General features: G+C 31.8%; 1 protein-coding gene across 4 annotated transcripts; it reads right to left on the bottom strand.

The window, feature by feature from the left end:
* Nucleotides 1-384: 384 nt before the first annotated feature.
* Nucleotides 385-19,082, bottom strand: LOC132725402 (inositol polyphosphate 1-phosphatase-like). 4 transcript variants are annotated; one of them, XM_060710511.1, is made up of 6 exons: nucleotides 18,947-19,082; nucleotides 15,009-15,219; nucleotides 13,761-13,878; nucleotides 9,006-9,146; nucleotides 6,757-6,922; nucleotides 385-5,848 (listed from the first exon to the last, which is right to left on the bottom strand). In XM_060710511.1, exons 2-6 carry the CDS (start codon nucleotides 15,216-15,218, stop codon nucleotides 5,353-5,355), a joined length of 1,131 nt encoding a protein of 376 aa, XP_060566494.1. In that variant the 5' UTR covers nucleotide 15,219; nucleotides 18,947-19,082; the 3' UTR covers nucleotides 385-5,352. The 4 variants fall into 4 exon arrangements, with proteins under 4 accessions (XP_060566494.1, XP_060566493.1, XP_060566495.1 ...); XM_060710510.1 differs by having other exon boundaries at nucleotides 18,954-19,077; XM_060710512.1 differs by having other exon boundaries at nucleotides 18,827-18,963.
* Between the last annotated feature and the right edge of the window lie 218 nt (nucleotides 19,083-19,300).

Raw genomic sequence — 19,300 nt, 5'->3', positions numbered from 1 at the left:
GCAATATTCAATCTTTGTCATTATAAAGTATGCAATCAATGATCCTAAAGAAAAACAAGTACATGTATAGCAATTCTGAATTAAAGAGTAACTTTACAGCACTTGACATCTTTTGTTGTGAAGTATAAAAATTTGGAAAAGGGGATATCCCTTGAGAGGGGGGTCTGTTCTCTCAGTGCCTGAAAGTGCAGATGGGCCCACAATAAGCCTAGAATACCCACAAACACACAGATCCCTTGATAAAGTTTTAAAAAGTCAATATTTTGCAGATTCAGTCTGTGCATGACTGCAACATCTTGAGCCCTTTTGTTCTGTCTTTAATAATATTCAATCTTCTTTACAATAAGATACATGTATTGGGCATAAGAAATGATAACCAATTTATATAGTACAACAACTTTACTCAGTAAAGAATACAAAGATGAAATATAAACAATAACATAACAACACAATTATACAAATGCATTGGCAGTATCACTATAGTAAATTTGATCTCTTACCTGAAGGACAAAAACACGGTTTACATTTGATGCAATTTCAAGTGATTTGTTTAATGCAACATACAAGATTTGAGAACAAATATAATGCAAAACAATAAATTATTCAAGGTATGTAGCTTTAGTCTATATTTCATTTAGAATTTTTCATTTTCGGTGCAATTTTCTAATTAAGAGATCCTTGTCAAAATAAAAAAAAAAATTGTGGGCTTTGTGTGAAAATATTACATTCTTTGTGTAACAACCATTTCACACCAAACACTAATTATTCTTCTGACTAAATACAGCTAAATTTTTCAAGTAATACACAGAACATTTTTTCTTGATTATAAAATAAAACAACAAGCTATATGCAATAACAAGACTAGAGTGTAACATCTACTAACAAAGCAGTAACATGTAATAAATGATTTCAACAATAACATAAACATATCCTACAAGTTCAATGTGCAAAATTTCCAATTAAACTATATATCAATAAAAGTACACAATAGAAAACTACACAAGAAATGCATTACTAAAATGAACAATATGCTTTTCACATTAATTAACTCCCCTATGTCACTAACTCGCCTATGTCACCATTTTAGGTCATTCCCAATATACATACTATAGCATCATTGGTTATGTACAGTATAATACGTACATACTACATCACGGTACATACATATAACCAATGATGCTTAAAATTAGATAAAAGAATCTCTCACAATTCTCTCATCATCATGCTACCTGGAATTTGACAATCCCTAGAAATATTTTGTCATAAAAATATATTGCATTATGACCCTATGACCCTCAAAAAATGGCAGCCACTTTTGCATTGTGAAACAATCTATGATAATACACATAAACAGACATTGATTGAATGGACAACACAATGATGGGACAAAACACTGAAATATTTAACTAGTTACTGTGGTAAGAAAATTATATACAATTTTCTATATATACATGTTCTGCATCATATCAAGCCTCATGTCATGTCATAATTGTGTTTAAACCCTTAACATGCTGCATTTTAAAAAACAAGACTTCCATTTAAAAAGTTTCCATTTTCAGAACTGTCCATTATCAATATTTGGGTTATCAAGATAAAAATACAGGTATGATGTTGGTCAGAAAAGTGTATCGTCTACACAAATGTACAAGGTGACCTGACTATACTGGTGGCAAAGACTTATCACTTTCTGTTCCTGCAGATTAAGTGTTAGTCTTCATATACACGGAAATTTAAACATGAAGGTTCAAATTGTCTTAGCATCTACTGAGATCTACTCAAATCAAATAAAAATTGTGATTGGCATGGGAATTGAGTTGTATGTTAAATAATACTAATGTAAATAAAGTGTCTGAAAAATTTAACATAATTATATGAAAAATGTTTTTGGGGTTATGTTTCAGACCTACAGTTTAGATCATATACATTTATACAAAAGCAGAGAGGGCACATTAAGCATTTACATGAAGTGGTATTTTAAAAACAAAGTACAATACATTATGTATGCAGAGAAATTATACCATTATAAGTGTTAAAATTCACATTAAAATATAAAGATAGAATATATACAAACAGAGAGTTTTACTATTTATCCATAGCTAACTCAAAGGGGCTGAATGATAATTTTTACTGTGCTATTATTTTTATATATTTCTTTTGGTTTAAAAATGAAAAGTTTCAATACAACTTAAACTTGTAAAAATGAGATCTTGTCAACAGACTGATTTAATACTTTATCAGAAGTTTAGATGTATAACACAAATTGATAAGATCTACAATTGTCAAAGCAATAAAACACTTGCGTTCAGACCAATCCTATATTAATTTACATAAATCATTATGTTTCCCTCCTTGACATTTCCCATCAAATGAACCCCTTGAAGAACTGAGAATTATTACTGGTATATATGTACATGTTATAATTGTTAGTGAGTTTGTTTAAGAGGTAGACAATAGGTTAGGCCATGGATAACAAGAAGGGAGCATTTAGAAAATTATTACCATGTACAACTGGAATAACTAAGTCCCTTAATAAAGCCTGTTCTGTGTTCTGGTCTTATTATATAGTGAAAAATGACAAATGATCCAAACAAGGAAATTCTTCTATATTTTTTATCTTCTCAGTTTTTATCCTTTTTTGAGTAAATTGGCATTCAAACATCGAACAAAATGGCTCCCAATGACTTTTTCTACATCCTTTTTTTGCAACCTCAATTCACTCTTTTTACAGTTAAACCATAACTGTTCTGGAATTTCAATCATTACACACATTGGGGGATAATTTGGAAGTCTATTACTTGTCAATGTGGGAGACCTGTACATATATTGCAAAAGAAAAACGTGTCCTATCCTGTAAATCTAGTCACTCAATCTTCTATTCAGTTTCACAAATTCAAAAACTAATGACCTTCACACATTACAATTTGCTTGTTTATGTCCTGTTAACTCTATCTAGCCCAACGAGCTATTGAGGCCTTTAGTAATCATTACCTTTTTGATATGTAAAGTCAGGAACATAGAACTTATATACATCATATCCTTGTTTAACAATAACACTGGACAATCAAATCTGCATCAAAAACAACAATAAAAACAAATAACAAAACAATAATAATACTTAGACCAGACTCGTGTACAAAACAACATGACACAGAATGTCTGCAAAGTTCCTTTACCAACAATTCTCTCTCAGCTAAAAAATGTATAATGAATATACCATGCTTTTAATTCTGAATAGTCCACTGACATTTAAATCATTGATTGCTTGTCCTTAAAAAAGTAAATTGGAAGGAACCTATATCTCTTGATCTCTTCAAATTAAGATGTGTAGCACACATGAATAATTAAATACATACCCAACTATCTTGTATATCGATAAAATATTTCACATACTAAAAAAATGTTTTATGACATTGGGACTTAACTACGCTCCAGCATCCTATAGTAGATTTCAATATCGAAATATTGAAACATAGTACTTACAGTTATAAACCTAAGTTACAGACCGACAGCTTCATATCTGCATTACAGGAATGTTATTCCAGTGTATAGCATTCAAAAGTGTTTAAGTAATTAAAATATATATATATTTTTCGAGACAAAAATGAAATGAATTAAAGGGACTCCACTGATGTGTTTTTGACAATACAGGTCTGGAAATAATTTTTCCAGATTAATGTTCCATTTGATTTAGTTCTAGATCAATAAATACTTGTGCGCAAAATTTCAAATCTTTTGTCCACTTCGATTTTTTTTTTAAAGAGAAATTATTCTAATTGTGAAAATTACCCAAAACTGAAAAGTGTTGCAATGCCTTTAACTCAAATTAAGCGAAGAATAGCACACAAATATGATTTTCAATTTATTTCTGAGAATATGTCTTAATTATCTTTAGAATATCTTTCTGTTTTAGGTGCCCTAGCTGATCTATGTAAGAAATTAAAATTTTATGTTTTTAGGCATTTTGGACCTTAGTGGAGCTCCTTAAATAGTGCTGTACGTTTGTTTTTAAGGAAGGCATAATTTTATGAATGAATCAAAAGTAAACACAAAATATGCTAGTGTACAGAATTGGTCAATGTAAAAATATGAATAATATTTTAAGAAAAAGAATGAACTTCTACCGTGTATAACTCAATGTATACAAATTGCAACTTTAACAAAAAGTAAAATTTTGGTTGATTGCACCCTGTAGCATAAATAAATTCTATAATTACATGAATGAAATACAATTACTATGGCATATTTCAATTCATTATCAACAAATTGACAGAAACAAGAGAATTACCTTTTCCACAGTTTAATTAAAACATAGATACGATTTTTTTTCAAACATTGTAATTTCTTTCTTTTTTTCTCTTTTTAATTTGTTTTCATTGCAAAGATGCAATTCTTTTCATGATGTATCTATACTTCTTGTTAAATATATACGGTATGTAAAATATATAGAAATTTTAATCTCCCCAACATCCCTCTACAAAAGATTGGTGTTATGTTAACTGGTAGGTCTAAGTATTTTTTTCTGTATAGATAAGGGTTAATTATTGATTTCACCTTTTAGCTGAACTGAATAAAAACACAACATTTATGGCATTTCCTTTTCAAATTGACTTTTAAATTTTTAAAACTTATTTGAAAATTTATGCACATGATAAAATGAAATTTGAGCTTGAATTTAACATTTTAGGTACTTGCACAGTTATGTGAACACATGGAATCACAACTCACAAAAAAATAACCCTGGCTCTGGATTAATATCCTATTAAATTCCTTTGCTTATTTAGTTCAATGTTGGATTTATTGAAAAATATCTATTAAACCATTTAGCTATCTCAGTATTTGTAAGATGTTACAATGTACAAAAAAACTTAGTGTACTAGCAATTTTCAATTTTTACTAGCAATGTGTTAATTTGTGTAAAATTTAGGTAAAGAAAGTCTTTTCATTTATAAGAACAGGAAGTCTTGCAAGGCTATTATATAATAATACTAAAGGCACTGAGATAATTTATTATATGCATGTATACAAGATTCATGCTATTTTTTAATATTGAAAAATATTTTTTTTTTTTGTATTTTTTCTTATTTACATTAACAAGCTAATATAAAGGGTCCACTAGAGAACAATTCAAATAACAATCTTACCTCTGTATGTTTATATATTTTCAGGACAATCCAAAACAATTACATAAATCCTCAACAATAAAATTTTTGTTATTTAGTCCAAGTATAAAACTTAAAATAGCTACCTGGTATGAGAACATTCTAATTCCTACCAATCCCCAGATATCTACAGAAACTAATAGCTCTCTGCTGTGTTACATGTATTTGAAATCACTATGGTAACAAGAACAAATCACATTTCTCCAACAGCTTCTGCAATTCTTTTGAGTATTTGAGAAGTCCTATAGGCAATGATCCCTCCTTGGTTACACCATTTCTGTGCTCCGGAACTACTAGCATCATCCGGTACATGGTACTTAACTTGTTCAATTCCTCTGAAATCATTCTGTCCAGATTTAACATGGTTATAAAAATCAGAATACTTGATGATCCCGCCATCAAGTGATAGTAAGATAGCATGAGGTCCACAACAGTCCCACTTGTAATTACTACTTTTTGTAAGAAGATAAGCTTCTGCCCTACCCTGACAAACACCGAGTAATTTGTAACCGGCACCAGATATGTCTCGTAGAGTGACACATTTACCGAGTTTATCCTTCACCTCATCCGACTCACTCGAGCTTATCAGAACAGTTTTCTCAGATTCATTTTCGCTAGTGCTAGATTCCTCTAGTGAATTGATCTTTGTGTCACCAATACAAACTCCCCATGTGATATTACTGCTCCATCTAGCATGTAAAAAAATGATAAAGTTTATAACATTTCAACTGATTAATAGTACAAACCATCACATTTTAATTAAATGGATCTATCCAACAATTGTAAATCATTAACAATTAAATGTTGTGTCTTTTGTTTAAATGAATATTTTAGTTAAACAAGAGCTGTCCGCTCAACTATTCTCTGTGCTTGACATCAAGAAAATAGGGTATAAAAGGTAATTCAGAGTTATGGAACCTGTGCCCATCATTTTTGCTAAGTTTCAACCCATTCCTTCCACTATTTTTGGGATGAAAACAACTTAACCAAAGTGAGGCCAACAACACAGACAGCAAGAAAAGAACAATAGCTATCCATATTCTTCAAATGTTCAAGATAAAAATCATCCTCGTACTTACGAGGTATATCATAGTTTGACTTCTTAACTTAACTTCATTTATTTTTGGTTGTGTTTTACGTAATACCAGCATTGTAAAGGTCATATGGGGAACTTTCCAACTACATAGTAAATATCATATGGCGAAATGGAGGAAGAGAACATGCCCTTCAGTGCATTGTTTAAGGCATAAACAGGCACCTGGGTAGAACCATTGACATTCTGCAAGCTAGCTGAATTCCTTCCTCATATGAAAGTATTTAAAGTTCCTGTTGGAATTTGAAGAATGAAACATTCCTTACAATGAAGAATGAAACATTCCTGACTAAAGAGCCACAACCATATGACTTGTATTCAGTGAGACAAAACTAATAACATTGTAACAACTTACCAATGTTTACCGGTATCTTATTTTATCACAAGCATTTCACTAGGATGTGTTTCAGATGTAGCCCCCTTCCCCCTCAAAAAAAAAGTGAGAAAAAAAAACAGATTTTAAAGCAAAATATAAATTATGATAACAAAGTTTTCATACTATACCTCGAGTCTTGTAACTTATAGAAGGGTTGATTAGTGACACCTATAAGGGGCAGTCCAGTACTTTTATGATATACACCAATCAGGACAGCTACACACTGTAATCCTTCATTGACTAGACCATCTACTTCATTTCCTACATCACCTTGAATATACTGGGCAGTCGAATCTGTTAATTTAAAAAAAAAAAAATATGATGTCCAAAATGTTGAATATTAGTTCTCGGAAATAAGCACTTTAGAGATGAATGCTTTGATAACATGTAGACATATACCCATAAGCAGAATGTAAACTACACATGTATATAAAATTATTTAAACTATGTGTTTAAGAATATAAGTTGAATATAACAGAAATTTGTCAAGCAGAAAAGGTTGGATGTTGCTATAACAGAAATTTGTCAAGCAGAAAAGGTTGGATGTTGCCAATTTTGCTTATTTGAAAGCAGATAACTTTTATTTACTCAAAACTGGGGGTGTCTGTGGCCAAATGAATGAGGTTGCTGACTTCAAACTACTTGCCCTTCACAGCTGTTGGTTCAAATCCCTAGATGTGTATGACAGCTCTCCCTTTCTTTTGAATAGTCAAGCTTAACATGGCATAGCTTTAGGTGGAGAAAAGAAAACAAACTACTCTTTACCAATTCTCAAACTTTTAAACACTCACTCAAAAGGATGTTAGCTATATCAAAATAATAACTAAGTCCTTGCAAACCTTGATTGTAAATTATCTGCCCTTCAAATAATGAGGAATTTTCAACATCAATGGCAGATAACTCTTAAATGATCATAGTTACCCTAAATTGTTTTCGCTTGGAATATTTTTTTTATTATATTCTAAGATCATGGACTTTTCATTCTGCCTGTATGTCTATAATTATTTAATTTTTACTAGCATAAACCTTTTAAATTTAACAAGTTTGTTGGTAGGACAGCACACTCCAGTATTCTTAATGCTTGATAGTTAAAGAGCCTTGAAAATGTAAAATTTTCTTAGTTAACAAAAGGGCCAAATTTTTTCTTTAAATCTATGTTATTAAAGTTATAGGCCTTGAAGAGTGTCCTATTATGCTCTCAAAGAAGTGTATAACTTGTTTACAAGCCAGATGTCAATAGAATATGAAAATATTTGAGGTGGTGCGCAAACTTTAACATAAATTCTAAGTCGTAAAAGGGGCATAATTCTGTCAAAATGCTTTATAGAGTTACCTCCTCCTGTCTACAGGTTAGGGGCATGATGGTGAACAAGTGTGCAAAGTTTTAAAGCCATATGTCAATGGACCTTGAAAATATTTGAGGTGGTACAAAAACTTTAATATAAGTAGTTATGCCGACGCTCAGGTGACTAGGATACCTCCAGTTATTCTTATTGAATAGCCGAGCTAATAAATATAGTCATGATGATAGACAATGTCACTGTGGTCAGTTACATGTATGCCATGATTTTTTATATGCTCTCATACCAGATTATGTTTTCACTTTCAATACCTTTGCTGATTTTGACCAGCTAAAGCAGAATGTCCTTAATTTACAGAATATCACTATTAAAAACAAATTTTTATGGCTTAAACAGATCACCTGATACCATCTTTTCTCTTCATTTATATTGGTATGGTACTGGTTGGGGACCACCGAAACCGGACAACCACCAAACCCGGACGGCCCTGAAAATGCTTAATGTTCAGTGGTTGTCAGTCACTTTTTTATCAACAATAAGTGCATGTTTCTTTTAAAATTAAGTAAATAAATTTATTTTAACGTACGTAAATGGTAATATTTTAATGTCTATTTCAAGAATGTTGACGTTGAAATTCGGGGGTCAAGAAAGCAATGCCTGACTTCACATAAAATAATAGAATAACCAAAACTTCAGCATTTGTTGCTGATATATTGTATATCATGTTACAAATCAAAAATCAAAACACCCAAGCTTTTATCTGAATTAAATCACATCATGAACATATCTGTCCGAACACATGGTACTGTAGTGTACACTTTAGGTAATTTTGATACCCTCCTTGTCGAGCCTCAGATATAAGTATCAATACAATCAGAAATAAACAAACTAGTTTGTTAGTTAGGAGAAGATCCTAGCTGAACTGTGTCAAATGTTTTGGTCTCTAGGTTAAAAATTATGAAATCTGTACAGAAAAATGTTCCAAAAGTGTCCGGTTGATGGTCTCCGACCAGCACACAACACATTTCTTTCATGATGAATACTGAACTCATCCAAATTTACTGTCAATATCTTACCTATAGGATCAATCCAAACTCCTATATTTTCTATAGCCAGGTCAATATCAGGAACTTTACTAGTGTTTGACACTGCCACATCCTGATGTATCACCTTGGACAAAATATGTGCTGCCTTTTCATTATCATCCAATACCTTCCCTGTAAAATATATTATACATGTATCCATAAACTGAAAATATCTTCCCTGTTAGATGTATAATTGTATCCATAAATCTGAAAATCCCTTCCAGGTCTTTCCTTATAAAATAAAGATTTCAAGGAGGTACTGGGGCATAAATCTAAAGAATTTATGTTAAAGATGTCACTGAACTATTTTAACTATTAGCACATGCAATACATAGATCCCTGGTCTGTCCAGTTCTAATTATCAGATTAGTGGATACAATTAGAATTTCTTCACAACATATTTGTTAACAAAAGAGCACAATCATGTTAATGTTTGTGTTATTCAAATAAAGGGTCAGAGAGTTAATATCTATTTACATGTACATCATGGAATTATTTTAAGTTCTTAAAATAACTAATTAGGACACTGAAACTTGTTATTATATTATTCGGATGACTTCGGACTTTTGTCGGATTCAGCCGAAGAATTTTCGTAGTTCTATTTTTAACTACGGTTACCAAGCATTGATCACAACATCATAACAACTTGTCATTGGTCATAGGAGTTTGTATTCCTACGCTTCTAGTACTTATACTGATTACTTACCATTTATCATTGCTATTAGTATTTTTCGTGTCGCTTTGAAGTTTCAAATGGGAGATTGGAAATCTGACGCTTACAAAAAATATATTGAATATTCTTTTCAAGATAAGTTAAGAGTTTCCAAATTTATTTGTAATAATTTAAGCAAGGATTGAGTGGCTCTATATTTTAAGGTCTCTGATACAGCCTGAAGTTTACACGAGGTTGGCAGAGTACATCTCTTATTTATGTCCTAGCGTGCCTTTCTTAGCCTTACTTAATTTGTGTGATGAGTGTATCAATATTTTAAGGTCTCTGGTTACAGCCTGAGGTTTTCACGAGGTTGGCAGAGGATATATCTTATTTATCTGATAGTGTGCCTTATTTATTATCTGGTGTGGGTGACTCAATATTTTAGGGTCTCTGATTACAGCCTGAGGTGTTCACGAGGTTGGCAGAGAATATCTTTTTTCATAGTGTGCTTATTTCATATGACTGTGTTTTAAAGTTTTTGTGAAGGAACTGTCTACAGACCGATAAATACAATATAATAGATTATGACAGAGTATTGAATATGGAAATATTCTAGTGTTTAAGAGTAATTACTTGTGTTTAAAATTTCGTATGTGGCTTCATATTAGTTTTGAAGTTTCTGGTTACAATCTGATGTTTGCACAGGTTGACAAGAATTTCACATACAGAAATTTGTTCTGTTTTTTCTCTTTATTAGTTTTTTCATGTCATAATTTTGCTATATGTTTTTTCTGTCATTTGTCAAAATTGCATTTGTGAGGTTTATCTGCCTTATTATTGGATAAATTTGTATTTAATTTATCTTGGATTTGACAAAATTTCAAAGTGGAAATTTATACTGTTTTTCAATTTTGTTTGTAATCATGTGTGTGGCTTCATTTAATTCATGAAGTCTCAGATTACAGCTTGATGTGTACACAAGTTGACTGAGTTTTACATACAAAATATATAATGTTAAATATTGTATTTAATAGTGTAATTTTAAAGTTTTCTTATATGTCTATACTTTAATTATTAGTTTGACAATTCATATATTCTTATATTTATATATGTTAGCGTCATGTTTTGTATTCTAGGGTGCCTTCAATTTGTTCTGCTTTATTTGAATACATTATTATTTGTTGTAATTTAGTATCTGAAGGTCAATTTTTTCCAGAATTCAGGAAGGTTGTCATTGTGGGGGATTCCATGATTAAGAATCTGCCACCGATTGAGGGTGTTGAAGTGAAGGCTGTCAGAGGCGCAACGATTGGTAAAATTAACTTTCTTATCGAGAAAGGACAATTATCTCTTGGTTCAAATAATTATGTCATTGTGCATGCAGGTACCAATAATATTGCCAATGGGAATTCTTGTGGTTACATTTTATCGGGTTTAGCTAATCTAGTTGCCACGATTCGTAGGGTGAATCCCAACATTCATATTATTATATCTTCAATTCTCCCTCGACCGGTGGATAAGGTTGAAACGGAATCTGTTATTAAAGAAGTAAATAGTCGCCTAGAGAAAGAAATGTCCAAGGATTTGAATTTCAAATTTGTGAAATCTTTTCGTCCGTTTTTATATAAGGGACAAATTAATAGATACTTATTTGCCAATTTGGATGGTGGTCTTCATTTGAATTCAGAGGGTTCTAATCGATTGGGTCATTTATTTCTTCGGGTCATTTCTACACTAAATTATTGATTTTGTCATGGATTTCTTTTTGATTAAGAAATGCAGTCTACAGTTGGATGGTTTAACCTTCTGGATTGTAATCATGACATATTATGTTTGTAATTTAGTGTAATATGTCACTGGTTTGATCAGTTTAATGCAATTTTGTTCTTTCCATAAGTTTACTTGCTTAATTTTATTTGGATTGAATTTTCGATTCAATTTGTGTGTATAAGGTTGTTTTTGTTGGCTTGTTTTATGTTTGGGCTTAGGGATGGCGGATATTTGAATATCTTTGCAGTCATTTGATGATATTTAATTACTAGATATAATTGAGTTTACTTACTTCTTGTTTGCGACACTCAGGACAATAAATTTATTCTATTTAATATGTTTTGTTGTTATTTCAAAGGAGTAATTGAATTATTTTAAGTTCTTAAAATAACTAATTAGGACACTGAAACTTGTTATTATATTATTCGGATGACTTCGGACTTTTGTCGGATTCAGCCGAAGAATTTTCGTAGTTCTATTTTTAACTACGGTTACCAAGCATTGATCACAACATCATAACAACTTTTCATTGGTCATAGGAGTTTGTATTCCTACGCTTCTAGTACTTATACTGATTACTTACCATTTATCATTGCTATTAGTATTTTTCGTGTCGCTTTGAAGTTTCAAATTTCCCGCCCTCCCACCGCTCTTTGTGTGAATTGATATTTTAGTTCATACCTGTATTTTTTGTATGACGTTTCTATAGTTCGAGTTGATGTAATTTGTGTAGTACATGCGGATATTTGAATATCTTTGCAGTCATTTGATGATATTTAATTACTAGATATAATTGAGTTTACTTACTTCTTGTTTGCGACACTCAGGACAATTTCTTGACCTGAGAGAAATAAAGATATTTGTATTTGTATTTAGGGACCTACCAATATGCTAGTCTAACAGTAAAAATATTGAGACAGTTGTAGCAAAAGGAAAACTAACAGTTGTAAGGTAACAGAATATTAGCATTTGAAACATTTGAATGTGTGACAAACATTTCTTTTCATGAAATATGTCTTTATATATCTTTTCTGCAGCAAGATAATTGGTAAATTTAATGGGCACCTCTTCACTTTTTCTTTTATAGATAAACAGCCAAGTTATCAATTAGGGACATGAAACAGACTTTAAAGTTTTAAACATGAACTATGTAATGATGTAAGGGAGATGACTTAAGGAAAACTTTATTCCCAGTCAAACTTCGCAAGATGTAACTTCGCATTAAACCAAGATGTAACTTCGCATTAAACCAAGATGTAACTTCGCATTAAACCAAGTTTCCAGAGAATATTTAAATGCACTTGAAGACACAAAACTTTAATGTTTGAATGAAGAATTGTTCTTTTTTTTAAGTTTTAACATATTTCAATATTTTTTATATTTTTTTTTATGAAGAACTATGAAAATAGGTCCTGAAAGAACATTTAAACAAATTCAAGACTGTTTACAGGAACAAACCAGTATTGATGTCAGATGATAAAAAAGTAACAACTTGAGTAGGGCTTAAACTCATGATCCTCGCCTGGGGAATTTTAGGTCACTGCTAACATTCTCAGCTTTTTTCAACCAAAGCAGTAAAATGGTGGCACGATAGCTCAGGTGTTTCACCACAGACTGTCACTCCTGAGGTCCCAGGTTTGATCATGGGTAACACCCTTGGGATTTTGCAGACACACTTTCAGTGATTCCCACCAACCTAGAGGTGTACTGGTAAGAAATCCAGGTAATCCTCGCATGTATCAGTGCCATACACTGGGCATGTAAAAGAACCAAGGGGTCTATTAAAAAAGACCTAGGGACTGGTTCCCGGATTCCCTTGTATCTCATAGCTGTCTCTGAAGTCTAGAGTCATGTCTACGTCCCCGCGAGGGGTTTGACATTAAAGCAGCACGCCTCCAGATTCATGCTAATTATCATGAACATTTGAAAATGGAGTTAACAGTAAAATATTGTAAAGTTACCAAAAGAATGCAATGTACACATTATCAATGGCACTTACAACCTATGTAAATTACTATAATGAGGTCAAAATATGCAGAAATAGCCCTTACTGCGTTACTAACGCAGTAGAAATATAATTATAAATACTGAAAAATTCGTCATTAATCGCACAGAACATGTAAATTTTTACTAGAATTTTGAATCTTTATACATGTACCTTTCCTAAAATCTTAGTACAGTTTTCTCAGGTTTGATTCTATCGAAATAGTTTTGCTCATCTGGAGGCGTGCAGCTTTAATGGAAGATAGATATATATCAATAAAAAGAGAATCTTACAAATACTTCACATCACAACAGAATAGAAAAGTGATAAACCTCACTGAGTAAATTCCTAGTTTCCTCTGGAGTGTCTTGTATTTCTACAACAACACTATCTCCTAGAGTATTAGTAAACTTGTTACTCTCTTCTCCATATATACTTTCCTTGATGCCTGGAAACTGAAATATATAATGATTCAAATTTTTATCTTTTTCTTTATTTTTTGCAACATAACATATCTGACCAACTATAATCATAGATGAGCTAATATGGGCAATGTGTTCCCCTACAAAAGTGAGATTCTTACACAGAATGTAATTATCTCAGTAACTTAAGTACTAGTATCTCTAAATCTACTCAATATGTCAAATAACTTTGAATGACAAAACAAGAGTACAATGGTTCTTATTTCATATTTAAACAAAGAACTGTTTGATTTTTGCAATTTGATTTAACAAATATGAAAGAGAGCATATCATTACGATTTATAACAAGAGCCGTAAGTAGGACTGCATGCTCAACTATTCTCAGTGATTGATAGTAATAGGGGCATAACATTGTAAAATAAGCTTGATACAGTGCCCTCTTCCTGTATACAGGTTAAGCTTATGATTGTGAATAGTGTGCTAAGTCTCAAAGCCATATCTCTATGGATTATCTGAGATGGTTCGAAAACTTAAACATAAATTTTAAGTCGAAAAAGGGGAATAATTCTGTCAAAATGCTTGATAGAGTTATTTCCTCATGTGTACAGGTTGAAGGCATGATGGTGAACAAGTGTAAAGAGTTTTAAAGCCAGATATCAATAGAATTTAAAAATATTTGAGTGGTACATGTACACAAGGTTTAATGTAAATTCTAAGTTGAAAAAGAGGCATAGTACATTGTAATTCTGTCAAAATGCTTGATACATGTACAGATTGGGGGCATGATGGTGAACAAGTGAGCAAAGTTTCAAAGCCATATGTTGATCGACTTTGAAAATATGCAAACTTTAACATACGTGGTTTCGTCAAAACACTGGGGACTAGGATAGCTCTCCTTATTCTTCTAATAGACAAGCTAAAAATAAACCACATCAATTATTTCTCTGAAGAATGTTGTTAGCTTATTACAATTATCTAATGTCAGGATTACTAGAAACATATCCATCCAACAGCGACTTGTAGTTTTACTGTGACTTTAAGTACCCATCTGTGCATTGTGTCACGCCCAAGCAAGCACACATGTAGATCCACCAACCTGTAAGCTAGCTTAATAGCTTCCTCATATAAAATAATCCAAAGTCTCTACAGAAATATGATCTCACCTTGTTTTTAAGGTCATATCTTACAACTTCTTGGACCAATACATCTGCAAGCGTCTTAAAATCTTTTAAGAATCTATCATTTTTTTGTTCGCCCTTCTTTTCTTCAACTAGAAGTTCAAGAAGTGAAGATTCTGAGCGTATTATTCTAGCTATATTTGCTCCCTTTTCTGCAACATTTATCAAAGCTTCCAATAAAATGCTTACTTTCATCCTGAAATATAATAAATGTACAATATATGTAGATATTTTTTTGGGGGGTAGGTTGGGGTGTGAGGGGGGTTTACATTTCACCAACACAGTATACAAGGTAGCAAGCAATAAGACTATTCAGCAGCATCATTTTCAGGTGTATTTTATTGAACTGCACATCCCCCAAAACCATGCTTGACCAGCACCAGTTTATATGAAAGATATATACTAATATATTATTCTTTTCAACAACATGATTTCTCTGCACTTAACTAACATTTTCTAACACCTAAATGTTTATTCTTTCAACAAATGTATATATTTACGGGAACAAGGGTTGTCCTCCCTCAACTTTTTCAAATGAAATATTGATTTTATATATGTAATAGGTACCTCCCTTCGGTTTCCAGTATTGATGTAAACAAACAAGCAGACTTATAATTTACACATTTGAGAATGTCCATGCATACAGATGTAGGATTTTCATGCACATGTCTCTATACTCTCTAAAATGCACGAGATCTTACAAAAAAATTGTGGGAATCAGGCATCCTAGAATAGACACTGGAGCTACAAACCTGGGTCTTGCAAGCAACACATGATCTTAACAATGCACTGGATTATGTGCCAGATATAACTTTAAAATTCATCAATTTTAAATGTAAAGTTATGAACCAGACCAAAAGCAGTTCTGAAGACGATTAAAATACTATTCATGCCACTAATTACTTAAGACTTCAACCTGAAACTTAAATCAATGCCATATTTTATTATTAATTCATTTTAAGGGAATAGGAGATATTATCAATCATTCTTATTAGATTTATACTCAAACTCTGTGTTATCTGTTACCAAGGTCTTTGACTTCAAACCACTTGCCCCTCACCACTGTGGGTTCGAATCCCGACAGGGACTTAATGGATTCTTTCATGTGAGGAAGCTATCCAGCTAGCTTATGGAACGTCGGTGGTTCTACTCAGGTGCCCGTTCATGCCTGAAATAATGCACGGAAGGGCACCTGAGGTCTTTCTCAACCAGTAAAGCTGGAACGTCGCGATATGACCTATACTGTGTCAATGTGACGTAAAACCCAAAACAAACAAACCTGTAACCAACAGCATGAACAAGTTCAAAATATATTTTGTATTTGTAATGTGGGGTCATGTGTATGTTAAACTTAAAAATCTTTCACCTATCTATCTGTCTCTGAATAATACCAACCCCTCTCGCGAGTGTTATAGGTAGGAATTAAGTGCAAGCCAGATTGTAAGAAAAAGATGAAAGAAAAGCAAAAATTTAATAGTCCAAGCCATTATAAATATGCTAGGAAGGTGAGACTGGAATTTCCTGTCTGGAAATGCATTCTAGTCATGGTTAAAATGTTAATAGTAAAAGAAGAAGATGAAGGATAAATTAGTTAACCTAGTTAGATAAAAAAAACTGTTAACACAGGGGTGCGGAATTACTATGCCCGACTTGGTACTTTTTGCAGGCAGACAAGTAGATTTTTACATAGCGGTAGTCTGCGAACAAGTGCATTTCTGAGTCAGAAAAAAAGCAAAATGCCGAAATTCTAACAGTACTTGATTGTGTAATTTTTCACGATGTTGATTAATCAGTGTTTACAAATAAATTTTATTTGTACACCATCTCCAATAGCACAAATAAATCAATATTATACGATGCTATTTCACCCCGTATGAGGCCTCTCACTTCTATTGGAAAACAAACTTGGCGATTGTTTGTATCAAGGCAACCAGTGCCTTACTCTTAGTATATAATGCCCAGCATCATATATTCATTGTTTTGTTGTAAATTGTTTTGATACATAATGCACAAATTTTTGGTTAGGTCTAATAAGAACCTGAAAAACATAAATCAAAAATACAGAGAGACAAAGAATATGACCGCAAACACATTTGTGTGTTTAAATATAGCTGGTTAACCAATTTTACTCTGCTCCAAAAAGACAATAATTTGGACAAACTTTATTGTCATGTTTGCGAATGTTACCGCGATCTCGGCTCTTTACTAAGAAAAATAATTAATATTTAAAGAAAGGACACTCTTACATCACATCAAATGTCATTCAACCGTGTCATGTGTGTCCTAATACCAGTTTTAGCAGTAGATCCAGTTCTCAAACCTCTAAGCATTCAAGAGGTCTTTTAGTATTGTAACAGGACGGACAAACGGACAAAAAGTGATCACAATTAACGTCCTAGTTATTTACCCAGGTTCATTGAAGATTAAATTGAAAATTCAAATATGAAGAACATAGGCATTTCAGAGTTCAACAATTTTATTGCAAAATAGATTTAAGATAATATGTTTCTATGTCAAAGTATTAAATTGATTTCCTAAAATGTCACGAAATGAAAAATATTAGTTACAAAAAAAAAAACATCATAGGGAAAATAGAGAGAAATGACCAAGTCAGGCGATAATAGGCATACGCTACCTTTTGCATCTGTAGACAAGGCCATGAAATGACCGAAAATACTGGCTTATATAGCCACTTCTCTCTGCAATCACACAATTCATGAAAAATGCAAGACTTGAAAATAAATAACAAAAAGAGGAATGTTACAAAATATTGAGTAAACAATATCAAGAATCAATATTCTGCTTTAAAATGTATTGAAGTGTATTAAGTTAATTTTAATGAACAACCCTCTATTGGATAAAACCCTTACATAAGATATGAATAGCATGAATATCATGAAATAATGCATTAAGTTATGCTTACTGTTACTATAGATAGAAAAAATAGTGCCAGCTGAATGATTTTGAAAAGATACTAAATGTATAAATAAGGCTAAGGAAAAATATTCATTGTTTATATATTATTCTGAAAATAAGATTATATCAGTAAAATGTAATGATAGGCATTCCTGCTACAGTATAAATAAAAATAATCTTTATAAAAAATCTTTACATATGTACACTTTAATCTTTATGTAACATTTCTGTAAAATTTGACTGAAATTCAACAATTAAAAAAGCTCTATTTCTATCTTGGAAAAACACAACCCTCTTTTTTAAAACTGACATGGCCTCTTAAAATAAAGAACCTATTCTCAAACCCCTTTAAGTATCTCTGAAATTCTGTTGCTTAGTTTAGCCAATGAAGTGATTGTTATATGACTACAACATGACAAAGAAGTTCCCTACAGGATGCAGGTACCTGCTTTAAGATATTTTTGTCTCTAATATTCATTTTCACAAATAGTTAATGGTGTAATTACAGGACTTAAAAAGGTAATAGCAATTTGTATGAAATTACGCTAAGTAATAAAATATGTAATGTAAATATTTGTTCCTATGCACTGTTTACATTTGACATCAGCAGACATGTCTGTCAGAAACTAAGCTTTTAAGCACACAAGTTCAGGACATCAAAGTCACAATACGATAAAATCAAGTTCAGCACAGACAAAAAGAGAAATTATGAACATTGCTACTGCAGAGTGTAAGTCTCTAAATTACGGAAATATTTGAGTGTCTTAAGTAAATCTAGGATTTTATTTACTAACATGAAATTGTGGCATACCTGGGAAAAGTGTTTGGCCAAGTGCCTATTATGACATAGGTCGCGAAATCTAACGAAATTATAAAAATTTGCGTACAAAGAATAACCTGTGAACACAGTCACACAAAAAAGTATAGAAAAATATCAAACACTTTTATCATATTATCAAATAAAGTCATTGGTTTATCATAGTCACAAAAAAGACAATGTTTCTAACTTTTAACCTTTGCGTTTCTCAATTTCCGTACTACGCCTTGCATACTACGTCATCAGTTTTTGCGTAGATAATAGTAGCTCGAATTTTTGACAAACGTATCTATTAATGGTCACAAAAATATCGTCAATAATCTTACAGATCAATTAATAAATATTGAAATTTAGTAATAAAATTTGATAAACAAATGTCTCTTCTTCAATCTTCATATAATATTTCATTCGCCGACAAAGCAGATTAATGATAAATTTGTCTCAATCTTGTTGAATCTGTCGAAACTAAAACCCGGCTACTTCCTTTTTCAAAACAAACAAATTTGACGATTTGTGACCATAACAGCGGAATTTGACGAGATAT

Source organism: Ruditapes philippinarum, unplaced genomic scaffold (assembly GCF_026571515.1).
Source record: "Ruditapes philippinarum isolate M1 unplaced genomic scaffold, ASM2657151v2 ctg289_1_1_1_1, whole genome shotgun sequence".
NCBI lineage: Eukaryota > Metazoa > Mollusca > Bivalvia > Venerida > Veneridae > Ruditapes > Ruditapes philippinarum.
This window is presented reverse-complemented; position numbering and strand designations above follow the sequence as displayed.